The sequence below is a fragment of the Mobula birostris genome, chromosome 2, assembly GCF_030028105.1.
Source record: "Mobula birostris isolate sMobBir1 chromosome 2, sMobBir1.hap1, whole genome shotgun sequence".
NCBI classification, from domain to species: domain Eukaryota; kingdom Metazoa; phylum Chordata; class Chondrichthyes; order Myliobatiformes; family Myliobatidae; genus Mobula; species Mobula birostris.
In genome coordinates, this window is record NC_092371.1 from 29,790,195 (window position 1) to 29,803,067 (window position 12,873).

General features: G+C 45.3%; 1 protein-coding gene across 1 annotated transcript in view; it reads right to left on the reverse strand.

The window, feature by feature from the left end:
• LOC140210509 (solute carrier family 12 member 5-like) overlaps window positions 1-12,873 on the reverse strand; it is a 347,453-nt gene that overhangs the window by 62,497 nt on the left and 272,083 nt on the right. Inside the window, exon 12 of the mRNA XM_072279513.1 lies at window positions 6,371-6,545. Coding sequence (XP_072135614.1) covers window positions 6,371-6,545 — 175 coding nt within the window. The remainder of the gene's footprint in view (window positions 1-6,370; window positions 6,546-12,873) is intronic.

Below are 12,873 nucleotides of genomic sequence, written 5' to 3' on the forward strand. Positions count from 1 at the left end.
CTGTGGTCCACGGCCCCCTTGCTTAATGATATTGGTCATTGACATAAAAAAGGTTGGGAATATCTGAGTGGAGACCCAAAATGGTGCCCACCTCGGCGATGACTAAAGGCTACTGCTCCAGGGAAGAGGTGGAGCTGGGGGATCGGTACAGACAGAAATCGAGGGAACCATTACCCAGTGTAATTGTTAAGGATATGTGACGCGGCGGGTGGTGGAGTCACTTTGTCCATCTGGGAAATGGCTGCCCTGGGAAGATTGTCATCAGTTCACGGGGGACGGTCGGGGAGGAAAGGTCTTTGTGGGACAGGGTAACGGCCGCGGTAAAGGTCAAGCACCCCCCCCCCAAGAGAGGGATTTAAACTCTCGAGAAGAGTCGATCACAGCGGAGGAGGGGACTAAGGCTCTCCGTCAGTGGGCCCTGATCACTGGGATTTATGAGGGCGGGGATGGCCCGCTGGAGGATCGAAAGTTCACCTCCATCATGGTAAAAACGGCTACTCCCCTATCTGCCTCTTTTTAGGGTCAGTGGAAGGGAGGACAGTAGGTTTGGCTTTACGGTTCTTGGAGAGGTTGGAACGTGTAGACGGGGCTCATAGCCAGGTGAGGAAGATAGAAACGCAGAACGGAGGGGCATCCCGTCTGACCCATAGGGAGATATTTTTGGCCCTGCTCAAAGCAGGCATCCCGGAGAAGCGGATAGATGGGATACCCACCACTGCTTTGTAAGCTTTAAGTAAATTCCATCGTCAAAATAAGGAGGAAGAGGAGTTGCGGGGAAGAGTGGGGAACTTAGCTGATTTCTCAACCAATGGGGCGAAGGATCCCTCCTTCTACCCCTCTCTTGAAGCGTTGGAGAAATCTCTCCGAGGCCAGTAGCAGCGGGTGGCGATCTCCCGCCCGCTTCTGCAGGGGTGTGACGAGCACTCCGGGCGCTGCTCAGTCACCCTTTCCCAGCTGGGAGACCTGGGTCCTTACGTACCTATTGCGGTACATAAGGGAAAGAGAAATGTACACCATCTAGGTGCTCACAGTTCTCACGACACAAAGGAGACGGCACACAACACTGCAGTTGAAAGAGCTGCTCAGATAATGACCACCATGGTGACTACAGAGGAGATCGGGGTCGCTTGGCCGTGTGGGCACATCAGAAGAGTGGGCATCTGGGGTCAGAAAGAGTAAGAAAATGAGGGTTGGCGCTGATATGTGATGAGGCTAAGACAGCGGCAGTAATATTTTTCAGCATGCGAGCAGGTGAAGCCAAGGGGTTGGTTGTTGGGCTCCTGGGGACGAACCTGGAGAAGTACGGGGGGCAGGCCGGATTTGGCAAGTGGACAACTTGGACTCCAGACCTGCAGTTCAGGGAGGGTCCCGCTGTCCCGAGTGTCTGACTCCTCCCCCACCTCAAAGTAGAGTGGGGCCGCCGGAGATGGGGTAGATGGTGGCTCGGGAGCCAGGCAATGCGCGTTGGGTGGAGCTGGGAACACAGGGAATGCTCTGTCTGAACACACAATGATTAACTAAAAGGGAGTGATAGTGTCCTTCCCTACATTGCAGAAATGGCCATGACATTGCTGCTGCTCCTCGTTACAACAGCGACGGTGATCTCGACTAATACCTTTCTCAGAATGTCGTACGAATTATGCTTATCGTCTGAACGTATCGAAGTGTTGCGTTTGTCCTCAGATTCCGACACACTCACGATGAGTGCATCAGAATCCGGGAGCAACTGCTCCCCGTCCCTCACAGTGACGCCGGATACTGGGCATGGAGTGAACCCGTCATGAACTTGTCTGGTGATGGGACTGTAAACGGGGTCTGTTTAAGGGATGGTGTGTACCGGCATATGATTAGGGTAAGACTAATGTACCGATGTTGAATGTAGTACCGTGATCCGAGAGTAATTGCCATTGCCGTTATGATGGGTCGGTTCCAATGCGAAGTAGTGCAGTGCAGTGCTACTGGGGACATACTATTTTCGAGGCAGGTTTGTTTCCCACGTTGAATGGCACATATTGGGTGTGCAGCTCCCGGGGAGTTACCCTTGGCTTCCCACGGGCTGTTCTGGCTGTAACTACCTGGGGCATGTCGTGCCGTATGTATATCACATTGATGGTCTGCCCGATCACCCGACGTACGAGTCAAAACAGGGGCATCACGGAGGCCGATCGGTTCTGGATGACAGCTTTCACATAGTTATCAAGGGAGGGGCCTCGGACGGAATAAAATGACACTAGATTATATCCTAACAAAGGAAGGAGATACCTGCGCCATTGTAGGCCAGGAGTGCTGTATATACAGTATAATCCCTGATGAGATAGAGAATATTATAGATTTGGCCCACATCCAACGGCCGATAGATGAGAGACATGAGATAGGAGATGAGTTCTATGTTACAGCCCGGAAGGGAGTTGGTAGCCCTTTGGAGCGCCAGAAGGCTGATGCGCCACCGTAGTGCACAGGGTGTTACTACAGCCACTTTGCTCTTATGTTTGCAAACACGAGGAAATCTGCAGATGCCGGAATTTCAAGCAACACACATAAAAGTTGCTGGTGAACGCAGCAGGCCAGGCAGCATCTCTAGGAAGAGGTACAGTCGATGTTTCAGGCCGAGACCCTTCGTCAGGACTAACTGAAGGAAGAGTTAGTAAGAGATTTGAAAGTGGGAGGAGGGGGAGATCCGAAATGATAGGAGAAGACAGGAGGGGGGAAGGATAGAGCCAAGAGCTGGTCAGGTGATTAGCAAACGGGATATGAGAGGATCATGGGACAGGAGGCCTAGGGAGAAAGAAAAGGGGGGGGACCCAGAGGATGGGCAAGGGGTATAGTCAGAGGGACAGAGGGAGAAAAAGGAGAGAGAGAAGAAGAATGTGTGTATATAAATAAATAACGGACAGGATACAAGGGGGAGGTGGGGCATTAGCAGAAGGTAGAGAAGTCAATGTTCATGCCATCAGTTTGGAGGCTACCCAGACGGAATATAAGGTGTTGTTCTTCCAACCTGAGTGGGAGAGATGCTGCCTGGCCTTCTGCGTTCACCAGCAACTTTTATGTGTGTTGCTTTTATGTCTAGTAGTTTTGCGATTTGCTGGTAATATGGCGGGGCATTCGCGGGGCTTGATTTGATGCCTGCGGGACGGATGTAACTGGATGGCAACATTCGAGGAGTGGAAGGTGTTGTAAAGGGTTAATCTTCCTGTTTGTTGAATATCTCACCACCGCTGTGGCCTTGAGATTACAGAGCTGTCTGCAGGAGTGTTGATTACTATTACAGCATGAAAATGCATACTGTGGGAACAGCAGGACGGTAGTTGAACGCAGGTGGGACTCGCGAAGGGTGGTGACAGGAGATGATTGATTTAGTGGTTTGAGACTGGTCCATTTACTGCAGCATTTCATATCATGGAAAGGGTATAAAATAGAATGTTCGGGGGGCTTGGAGTTATTTTTTAATCGGGGCTTCGCTGTCGGCGGGTTGTAAACAGCTCCGCGGATCCCCCCACTTTCTGCTTTCTGCAGAGATCGCTCCCTACGCGTCTCCCCTGTCCTCTTCACTGATCTCTCTCCCGGCACTTATCCCTGCAAGCGCAACAAGTGCTACACCTGCCCCTACACCTCCTCCCTCACTACCATTCAGGGCCAAACAATCCTTCCAGGTGAGGTGAAACTTCACCTGTGAGTCTGTTGGGGTTATATACTGTGTTCGGTGCTCCCGGTGTGACCTCCTGTACATCGGTGAGACCCGACGTAGATTGGGAGACCGGTTCGCCGAGCATGTATGCTCTGTCCCCCAGAAGAAGTGGAATCTCCCAGTGGCCACCCGTTTTAATTCCACTTCCTATTCCCATCCCGATATCTCCATCCATGCCCTCCTCGACTGTCGTGCTGAGGCCACACTGAGGCTGGAGGAACAAAACCTTATATTCCGTCTGGATAGCCTCCAACCTGATGGCAGGAACATAGATTTCTCTAACTTCCGCTAATGGCCCCCACCCCTTCTCTACTTCCAACCCTCTTTCCACTCCCTCACTTTATCTCCTTGGACTCACCTTATCACCCACCCATGGACTAGCTCTGGCGTTCCCCCCCCCTTTTTCATTCTTCCATGGCCTTCTGTTTCTTTCACCAATCAACTTCCCAGCTCTTTACTTCATCCCTCCTCCTCCAGGTTTCACCGGTCAGCTCTCTCCCTCCCCTTCCCTTTTAAATCTACTCCTCAGCTTTTTTTTCCCAGTCCTGCCGAAGGGTTTCGGCCCGAAAAATCGACGGTGCTTTTTTCCCCCATAGATGCTGCCTGGCCTGCTGAGTTCCTCCAGCACTGTGTGTCTGTGTAGGCAGAATGGGGGAGGGGCGGGGCGAGTGTTGTAGTGAGAGGGGCCCGCGCATACCTAGGTAAGTATTTTAATGTTTGCTCTGTTCTGTCCTAATAAATGTGGTTTAGTAGTTCTAAGTAGATAATTGGTGTTGGTGTCTTCCTGTCTCATTAAGTATGACCCAGAACCTGTGCTTTTAACGAGACAGCGTACAGTATAAGCTCGTGTGTTTTTGTACGTCTCTGTGCTTTTTAAGTTCACAGGAAAGGTCTTGGGGACTGAGTTAGGGGTCGGGTTAGGGTTTAGGAACAGTGACGTGGGGAGTTAGAGATTCCGCTCTGTGCTCCGAGTTCGAAGGCTAGCGTCGTGGAAGGGTGGCGAAGGATATGCGCAGTCCGGGCCTCCGCTCCACGCTCAAAGGCCAACAAGCAGGAGTCCGTGGTAGGAGGAGGCAGGAGTTCGAGCCCGGAGTTCAGTGTCCCGTCATCCACTGGTCTGGGGGTCAATAACGCAGATCGGGTCCCGAAAGGCGATCGGTTGTCTGCAAGTCATAGCGCGATGGCTGAAGTCTTCAGACTAGGCTAGGGACCCTGTCCCGTCTGACCGTTTGTGTGGAGCGAAGTAAGGGGTTTGTTTCGCTACTGTTGTTTTGTTGCTTGTTGTATTCAGCGTTGTTCTGCCGAGCACTGTGGCATGATATGTTGGTGTTGGAATATGTGGCGACATTTCAGGGCTGCTCCCAGCACATTCCTCGGTGTATTGGTTGTTAACGAAATTATGGATTTCACTGTACACCCAGTAGCCACTTTATTAGGTACATCTGCTCATCAATGCAAATATCTAATCAGCCAATCAGGTGGCAGCAACTCAATGCATAAAAGTATGCTGACATGGTCAAGAGGTTCTGTTTACATTCAGACCAAACTTCAGAATGGGGAAGAAATGTGATCTAATGACTTTGACGGTGAAATGATTGTTCATGCCAGATCCAGTGGTTTGAGAATCTCAGAAACTGCTGATCTCCTGGGATCTTCACGTCCAACAGTCTCTAGAGTTTACAGAGAATGGTGTAAACAACCACAAAATTAATCCAGTGAGCAGCAGTTCTGTGTTACTAAGAGAGGTCAGAGGAGAATGGCCAGACTGGTTCAAGCTGACAGTAAATCAGATAACCGTACATTACATCAGTGGTGCGCAGAAGCTTCTCTGAATGCACAGGGCCTCAAAACTTGAACCAGATTGGCTACAGCGGCAGAAGACCTTGACCATACACTCAGTGCCCACTTTATTAAGTACAGGCGGTACCTAATAAAGTGGTCACTGAGTGTATGCTTTGATGTACATGTAATAAATAAATCAATCTGTGTTTGTGTTGTGTACTTTTAATGCACGCACATGTGTTAGGTTGTGAGTGGCCAGCCAGGAAAGAGAAAGGTTTTCTCTAGACACCTGTGTCTGGGTTAGGCTTGAGGAAGAGGTGAGAGGTTGCTGAGTGCAGAGGAGTCAAGGTGTTGAAAGAGGATGGGGAGGCAGAGCCGAGGAGGTTCCTGGTGATGGGGTGGTGCAATTCTGTTGGAATTGTGAGGCCAACCAGACCCCAGATCAATGACTGGAAAATCTCCTTGAGATGAGGAATGTGTTAGGGGAATAACTGTGTGGGAAACAGAGCTCTGAACATTTTACCTCCTTAGAAACCTTCCCAATATGGCACTTCAGGAGACAAGCTGTGTTGCACTGGAAATGCTCCACAAGTGATGCCCAAGAAGTGCGGCCCAAGTTTCCCTGCAATATTCCAAACCGAGTATCATCATCAGATGCCCTCCCATGGAAAATATGATGTACAGCTGATAATGGGATGTGCCTCATCATGTTTAAATCTGTATGTGATTTCCCATCTCTTTATCTAAGGTCCGACATCCAGTATCTCAAATCCCCATGACAGGAATCATCAGTGTGCACAGTACATTTTTTCACAAAACCAACACAGCACATTGTTTTGCAGCCTCCAGCATCACCCTCCTTTTCCTCTCAGGAGAACAACTAAGGCAGCCCATACATACCCTTAGGAAGGGCACGATCCCATCTCGAGAGATGGCCTGTAAGAGCCGAGGGGCACCTGTTAGGCTCTGAAGACCAGCACCACATGTTGAGAAGAATGAGCCAATCACAATGACCCAAGGGTTTGGCCAGGACAACGTTCCAATTACAAGATTTCCGTTCACAGCTTCTCCAAATCTGGAAAAAACAAACACTACTGTTTACAAAGTGGTTTAACACAAATTCGGTTGTATATGACTTACTATAAAAATGCTTTAACCTGAAAAATATAATTACAGTTAATAACATCTCTTGTTGAAGTAGTCCATTCATAGTTACAATTCATCTCTCACTTTGTCACCCACTTCTGAAGTATAAAATGTAAACTAAAATTGTCCATTACAAATACGCAATTTGAGTTTATCTTATATTTCAGAAGCGTGCTACAATGAACGTGCCTTTCTCTTTACAAATGATGCTGGACTGTTTGTACATTATTCAGTTTTCATCTTGTATTATTTAATATTTTCTCAAGAAATTCGCTGAAATATGAGTGTGTTATGCGATCATTTCCATTAGGACACTTCCAACAGTGCATCTGTGGAAATTTGTTTGATGACAAGCATTTTTTTTCCCGTGCTGTTTGCTCTTGGGATGATGGGGATCTTCCTTAAACTATGCAGTACCTCTTAGTCAGTTTTGGTTTTTGAGTTGGAATTGCTAGGATTTGGATGAAGAATTATTGGCATATTCTCCTAAGTCTGGTTCAAAGATGGTCTTGCAGATGATTGGATACCCAGGTCCTGATGCCCTTCTTGGTGGTAGAGGATGTGAATTCTACTCTTATTTGGGAAGTCTATCCAAGGCATTTTGTAGATGGCGCAGAGATCATCTTCAGAGTATTGGTCGTGGATGGAAGAGCTAAGAGGGAGGACTGTGTATCAATCAAGCAAGCTGCCTTGTTCTTGAAAGGTATTTATCTTCTTGCGTGTTGTTAGAACTTCATGCACCCAGTCCATTGGGATACCCCATTAATCTATTGATATGTTCAACAGAAACTGGAAATGCTTTGGGAATTCAGGAACATAGTCACTCAGAGAAGAATGCTTCGACTCTGATCAGTCTGGTGAGTGACATTTCCGGTCAATAACAATCAATCACGAATGTCTCCTCCTCCTCCTCCACAATAGGTGCTGATGTGGTGGGTGCTGGCAACTGAATGTCAAGGGAAAATGGTTAGACTCTCTGCTTTGACATGAACATTGTCATCAATGTTATTTGAAACTTCTCATCTCAGACTTGAATGCTGTATAGACACCATGAAGAGTTGTGAATAACAGTGAGGGTTCTGTAATCATTGGTGAATGATTCAGCTGAAAGCAGCTAAAGATGTTTTGGTGGCAGATTCGGGCCTTTTGTAGAAGTGTGACTAGCCTATGCATTGGAACATATATCACACATAGATTGAACAGTGTGAACACAAGTAGAAATTGTATCTGACAGTAGATTTTCATTACCTCATCTCTCCTCACTCTGTGTACTCTTACTAGGCAAGTCCATCAAATGCAAAATTTAGTTTTATTTTATATTTCTGAAGTGAGGACCAAAATGAAATGGGAATGTGCCTTTCTCTTTAGAGACACTGAAAGATGTTTTGTACATCATTCCAGTTTGCTTACTTCTACATGGCAGGCCCATCAAATGTCTTCTAGGGGGAACCCAAGAAGGTAAATACAGATGGGTGAATCCCTGTTGTGGCTTGATGACAAAATCTGCATGGGTGAAGAGTGAGCCCTGGTCAAAATTGCTTTTGGAATTGTTGTGTCTTTGTAATTACGTAAGGCTGTTCCATAAAGTGGATCTTGAGATAAGTGTATTCTCACAGAAACTGAAGCATCCAAGCAGGTAACATTGCTGAAAAGATAATTTATTTCCCATTTAAGGGGATAAAAAACAGGATGCTCAGAAATGAGATTTTAAGCACTGTTCTTCCTGCCGGGCTGTTCAGATATCAATTACTCCTCCCAAAATCTGGACTGACCATTGGATGAGTGCAGCTGTGGTGCCGTGGCCAGAAGCAAGAAGCAAGAAGCAAATTCAGATGAAAGGTGAAAGGGCACACTTGGAGGACTCTGCTCAGTTCCTGACACCAAGACACCAAAGAGACATTCAAGATCTTGACACAGTGTAGAAAAGTGTGAATTTAAACACCAGCACCAAACAACTGAGTTGAAAAGTCAGTCTAGATAAACCTGCGCATGGCAACATTGAAAGCAGGTGAATAACTTGTGAGTCAGTAAAGAGAATTATAAGGAAATGAATTGCATTGGTAAACTGCCATTCATATCCCTTACAAGATGTCAGAAAGAGCTGGATAGCCAAAGAAGTGCTTTTGATGTGCAGTAAAGTATTGAGAAGATAAATATATAAACTCTTAACAATAGATAGCAGAGATGGAGATTTAGTATGTTTCTATTCACAATTGATGTTGAATTTTATATGGATTTAATTCACAATTGTTGCCCATTATATGCATGCTATCTGGAATCAGTAAATAAAGAATTATACCTGTAAATAAGACCATAAGACATGGGAGCAGAATTAGGCCATTTGGCCCATCGAGTCTGTCCACCAATCAATCATGGCTGATTCTCTTCACCCCTCGTTGGCCCCACTCCTCCCTTCTCCCCGTAACCTTTGATGTCATGTCCAACCTATAACCTATCAATCTCGGCCTTAAATACATCCAACGACCTGGCCTCCACAGATGCCTGTGGTAAGAAATTCCACAAATTCACCGCCCTCTAGTTAAAGAAATTTATCTGCAGGGGAATAGAGGGCTATGGGAATTGAGTGATAGTATGGAGAATATAAAACAGCACTGATAAATGGGCCGAATAGCCAGTATCATGAAATTTCTGCTTCACTGAGGGCAGTGTTAAATAGACAAAAGGATTGATGCTGTATTTGACTTGACAGATTCTTTCTAAATGAATGAGCTAAGATACAATGAATAACCTCTTCCCCATTACTTAATGTGGTTGGCAAGCACAGAGGTTGACCTGCATTTGAACCACACATGTCCCTGTTGCAGTTGACAGAAAGTACAATGACAGAGGGACTGCTTGTGGTCTTTGCCTTCAAAATAAGCTGGAAGATGCAGAGAAGTGGAAGTAAAATTGGGCAGGTTCCACGAGTGCAAACTAGGATGAATTCTTTCTGGCTTTAAGCAGAATCATAGTGATACAGCATAGAAACAAGTCTTCTCTGATCATCAAGCACTCATTTACTATCTGATTTTACTGAAAGACTTGTACTGTGCTGTACTGTTCTATATTCTATGTTCTGGCATGCTTGACGTATATGATATGGAACTGCTACCTAAATGTGTATAAAAAATTAATTGAACTGAAGAGTCAGAAGATTGCTAAAAAGATCACATATTTTAGTCCCTGGAAGCTTTGAATGATCTTAACTATTTAATAAGCCCATGTTTCCACTATTCGATTAAATAGATAACTCTACCCGAAGCCATTTTGTACTCCCCACATTCCCATTCTATCTCTCTTCCCTTACACAAGGGGCAACTTATGGCAGCCAATTAACCCACACATTTCTGGGAACTGAGAGGAAACTGTAGCACCTAGAGGAAACAGAGAGAATGTGCAGACTCTACACGGCCAGATCCCAAGTTCATGATTGAACCCAGGTCACTGGAGTTTTTAACCAGCTGTGCCCGTGTGTCACCTTATATAAAGTGCCATCCAGAACCATAAATAGTAACAGAGTTGTGCTGGCAAACATGCTCTCTTCTCACTGATGCCATCAAAAAGGAGCCTTAGGCCCCACACCAACAGTTTCAGGAGCAGTTATTACCCTACAGACATTAGGTTCTGAACCAGCATGGATAACTACATTCTCTTCAGTCTGAACTGATTCCACAACCCATGGACTCACGTTCAAGGACTCTACAACTTGTTCTCAGTATTATTTATTTTGCTATTATTATTTTTTTTGTATTTACAGTTTGTCTTTTGCACATTGGTTGTTTATCAGTCTTTGTGTGTAGTGTTTCACTAATTCTATTGGATTCCTCTGTCCTATTGTGAATGCAAGAAATTGAATCTCAAGGTTGTATATGGTGACATATATGTACTTTGATAATAAATTTACTTTGAACTTTGAAAATAGACTAAACAAATGACACCAAAACTGGAACAAAATAGTTGTTACTAATTTAAGTAGGTATTAAATATATCACATCTCTGAGATGTTCACTCATAAACCTTCAAGCTGATCTGTTTTACAAAAGTTTGGAGTAAAGGAAGGTTAGAAGTGATTCGATAGAGGTGTGAAAGATTATGAGAGGCACAGAGAGAGTGGACAGCCAGCACCTTTTCCCAGGGCAGCCATGTCTAATACCAGAGGACATCAGTTTGGAGTGAGTTGTGGAAAGGTTAGTCAAGTAGTCAGAGGTAAATTTTTTACAGGGAGAGTAGCAGGTGTGTGGAATGCACTACTGGAGTTGGCAGTAGAGGCTGATACGTTAGGGACTTTGAAGAAACTTTTAGACAGGCTAGTGAATGTAGGAAAATTGGAGGATTGGACTATGTAGGATGTATGAGGAGTGTTTGATGGCTCAGGGCCTGTACTCACTGGAGTTTAGAAGGATGAGGGGATTCTAGTTGAAAACTATCGAATATTGAAAGATCTAGATAGAGTGGACATTGTGAAGATGTTTCCAGCAGTGCAGAAGTTTAGGACTAGAGGGCACAACCTCAGAATATAAGGATATCCCTTTAGAAAAAGATGAGGAAAAATTTCTTTAGCCAGAATGGTGGTGAATCTATGGAATTTATTGCCACAGATAGCTGTAGAGGCCTAGTCATCTGTACGTTTAAAGCAGGGGTTCATAGGTTCTTGATTAATGAGGATGTCAAAATTATGGGGAGAAGGCAGGAAAATCAGGTCGAGAGGGATAATAAATCAGTCATGATGAAATGGCAGAACAGACTCGATGGGCCAGGTGGCTTAATTCTGCTTCTGTGTCTTGTGGATGTAAAATAATGGAAGGTTTAGATTGATCATGGAGTAGGTTTAAATATGTTGGCATAATGGGCTGAAGTGTTGTATGGTTCTATGTCTATGTCTTGGAATTTATGATATAGAAATGCTACCTAAGTATATATAAAGATTTCATTGAAATAAAGGGTCAGATGATTTTTATAAAGATCACATATTTTAGTCTTTGAATGATCTTAACTCTTTATTTAAAAAGCCTATGTTTCTATCATTACATTAACTAGATCTTTGACCATTGTCATTCCATTTTGTAACAGATTTTAAAGATAAGGAGTGATGGCTCATTAAATATGGCGATGAACAGCTTGCTTTGAATTTCTGGTCAAGGCAAACTGAGAAACTGTATTACTGAAGAAAGTAGAGCAACACCTCTACTTCCTTAGGAGTTTGCGAAGATTTGGCATGACATCTATTACTCTGACAAACTTCTATCGATGTGTGGTGGAGACTGTATTGGGTGATTGCGTCACAGCCTGGTATGGAAACACCAATGCCCTTGAGGGAAAATCCTACAGGAAGTAGTGCATACAGCCCAGTTCATCATGGGTAAAACCTTCCCCACCATTAAGCACATCTACAGTATGTACATGGAGCTACCTCCACCATTAAGGACCTCCACCACCCAGGTCATGCTCTCTTCTCACTGCTGCCATCAAGAAGAAAGCCAAAGATCCTCAAGACTCACACTACCAGGAACAGTTAGGAACAGTTATTAGCCCTGAACCATCAGGCCCTTGAACTAGTGGGGAAAACCTCATTCAATTTCACTTGCCCCATCATTGAACTGTTCCCACAACCTATGGACTCACTTTTGGGGACTCCTCATCTCACATTCTCAACATTTATTGCTAATTTATTTGATTTTTTTTTCCTCTTTTGTATTTGCACAATTTGTTGTTTTATCAACACACATCAAAGTTGCTGGTGAACGCAGCAGGCCAGGCAGCATCTCTAGGAAGAGGTGCAGTCGACGTTTCAGGCCGAGACCCTTCGTCAGGACTACCTGAAGGAAGAGTTAGTAAGAGATTTGAAAGTGGGAGGGGGAAGGGGAGATCCAAAATGATAGGAGAAGACAGGAGGAGGAGGGATGGAGCCAAGAGCTGGACAGGTGATTGGCAAAAGGGGATATGAGAGGATCATGGGACAGGAGGTCCGGGGAGAAAGAAAAGGGGGGGGAACCCAGAGGATGGGCAAGGGGTATAGTCAGAGGGACAGAGGGAGAAAAAGGCGAGTGAGAGAATGAATGTGTGTATAAAAATAAATAACAGGTGGGGTACGAGGGGGAGGTGGGGCATTAGCGGAAGTTAGAGAAGCCGATGTTCATGCCATCAGGTTGGAGACCGCCCTGATGGGCGCCGTCTTTTATTGATGCTGTTATGGTTCTTGGATTTATTAAGTATGCCTGCAAGAAAACAAATCTCAGGGTTGTATATAGTGACATATT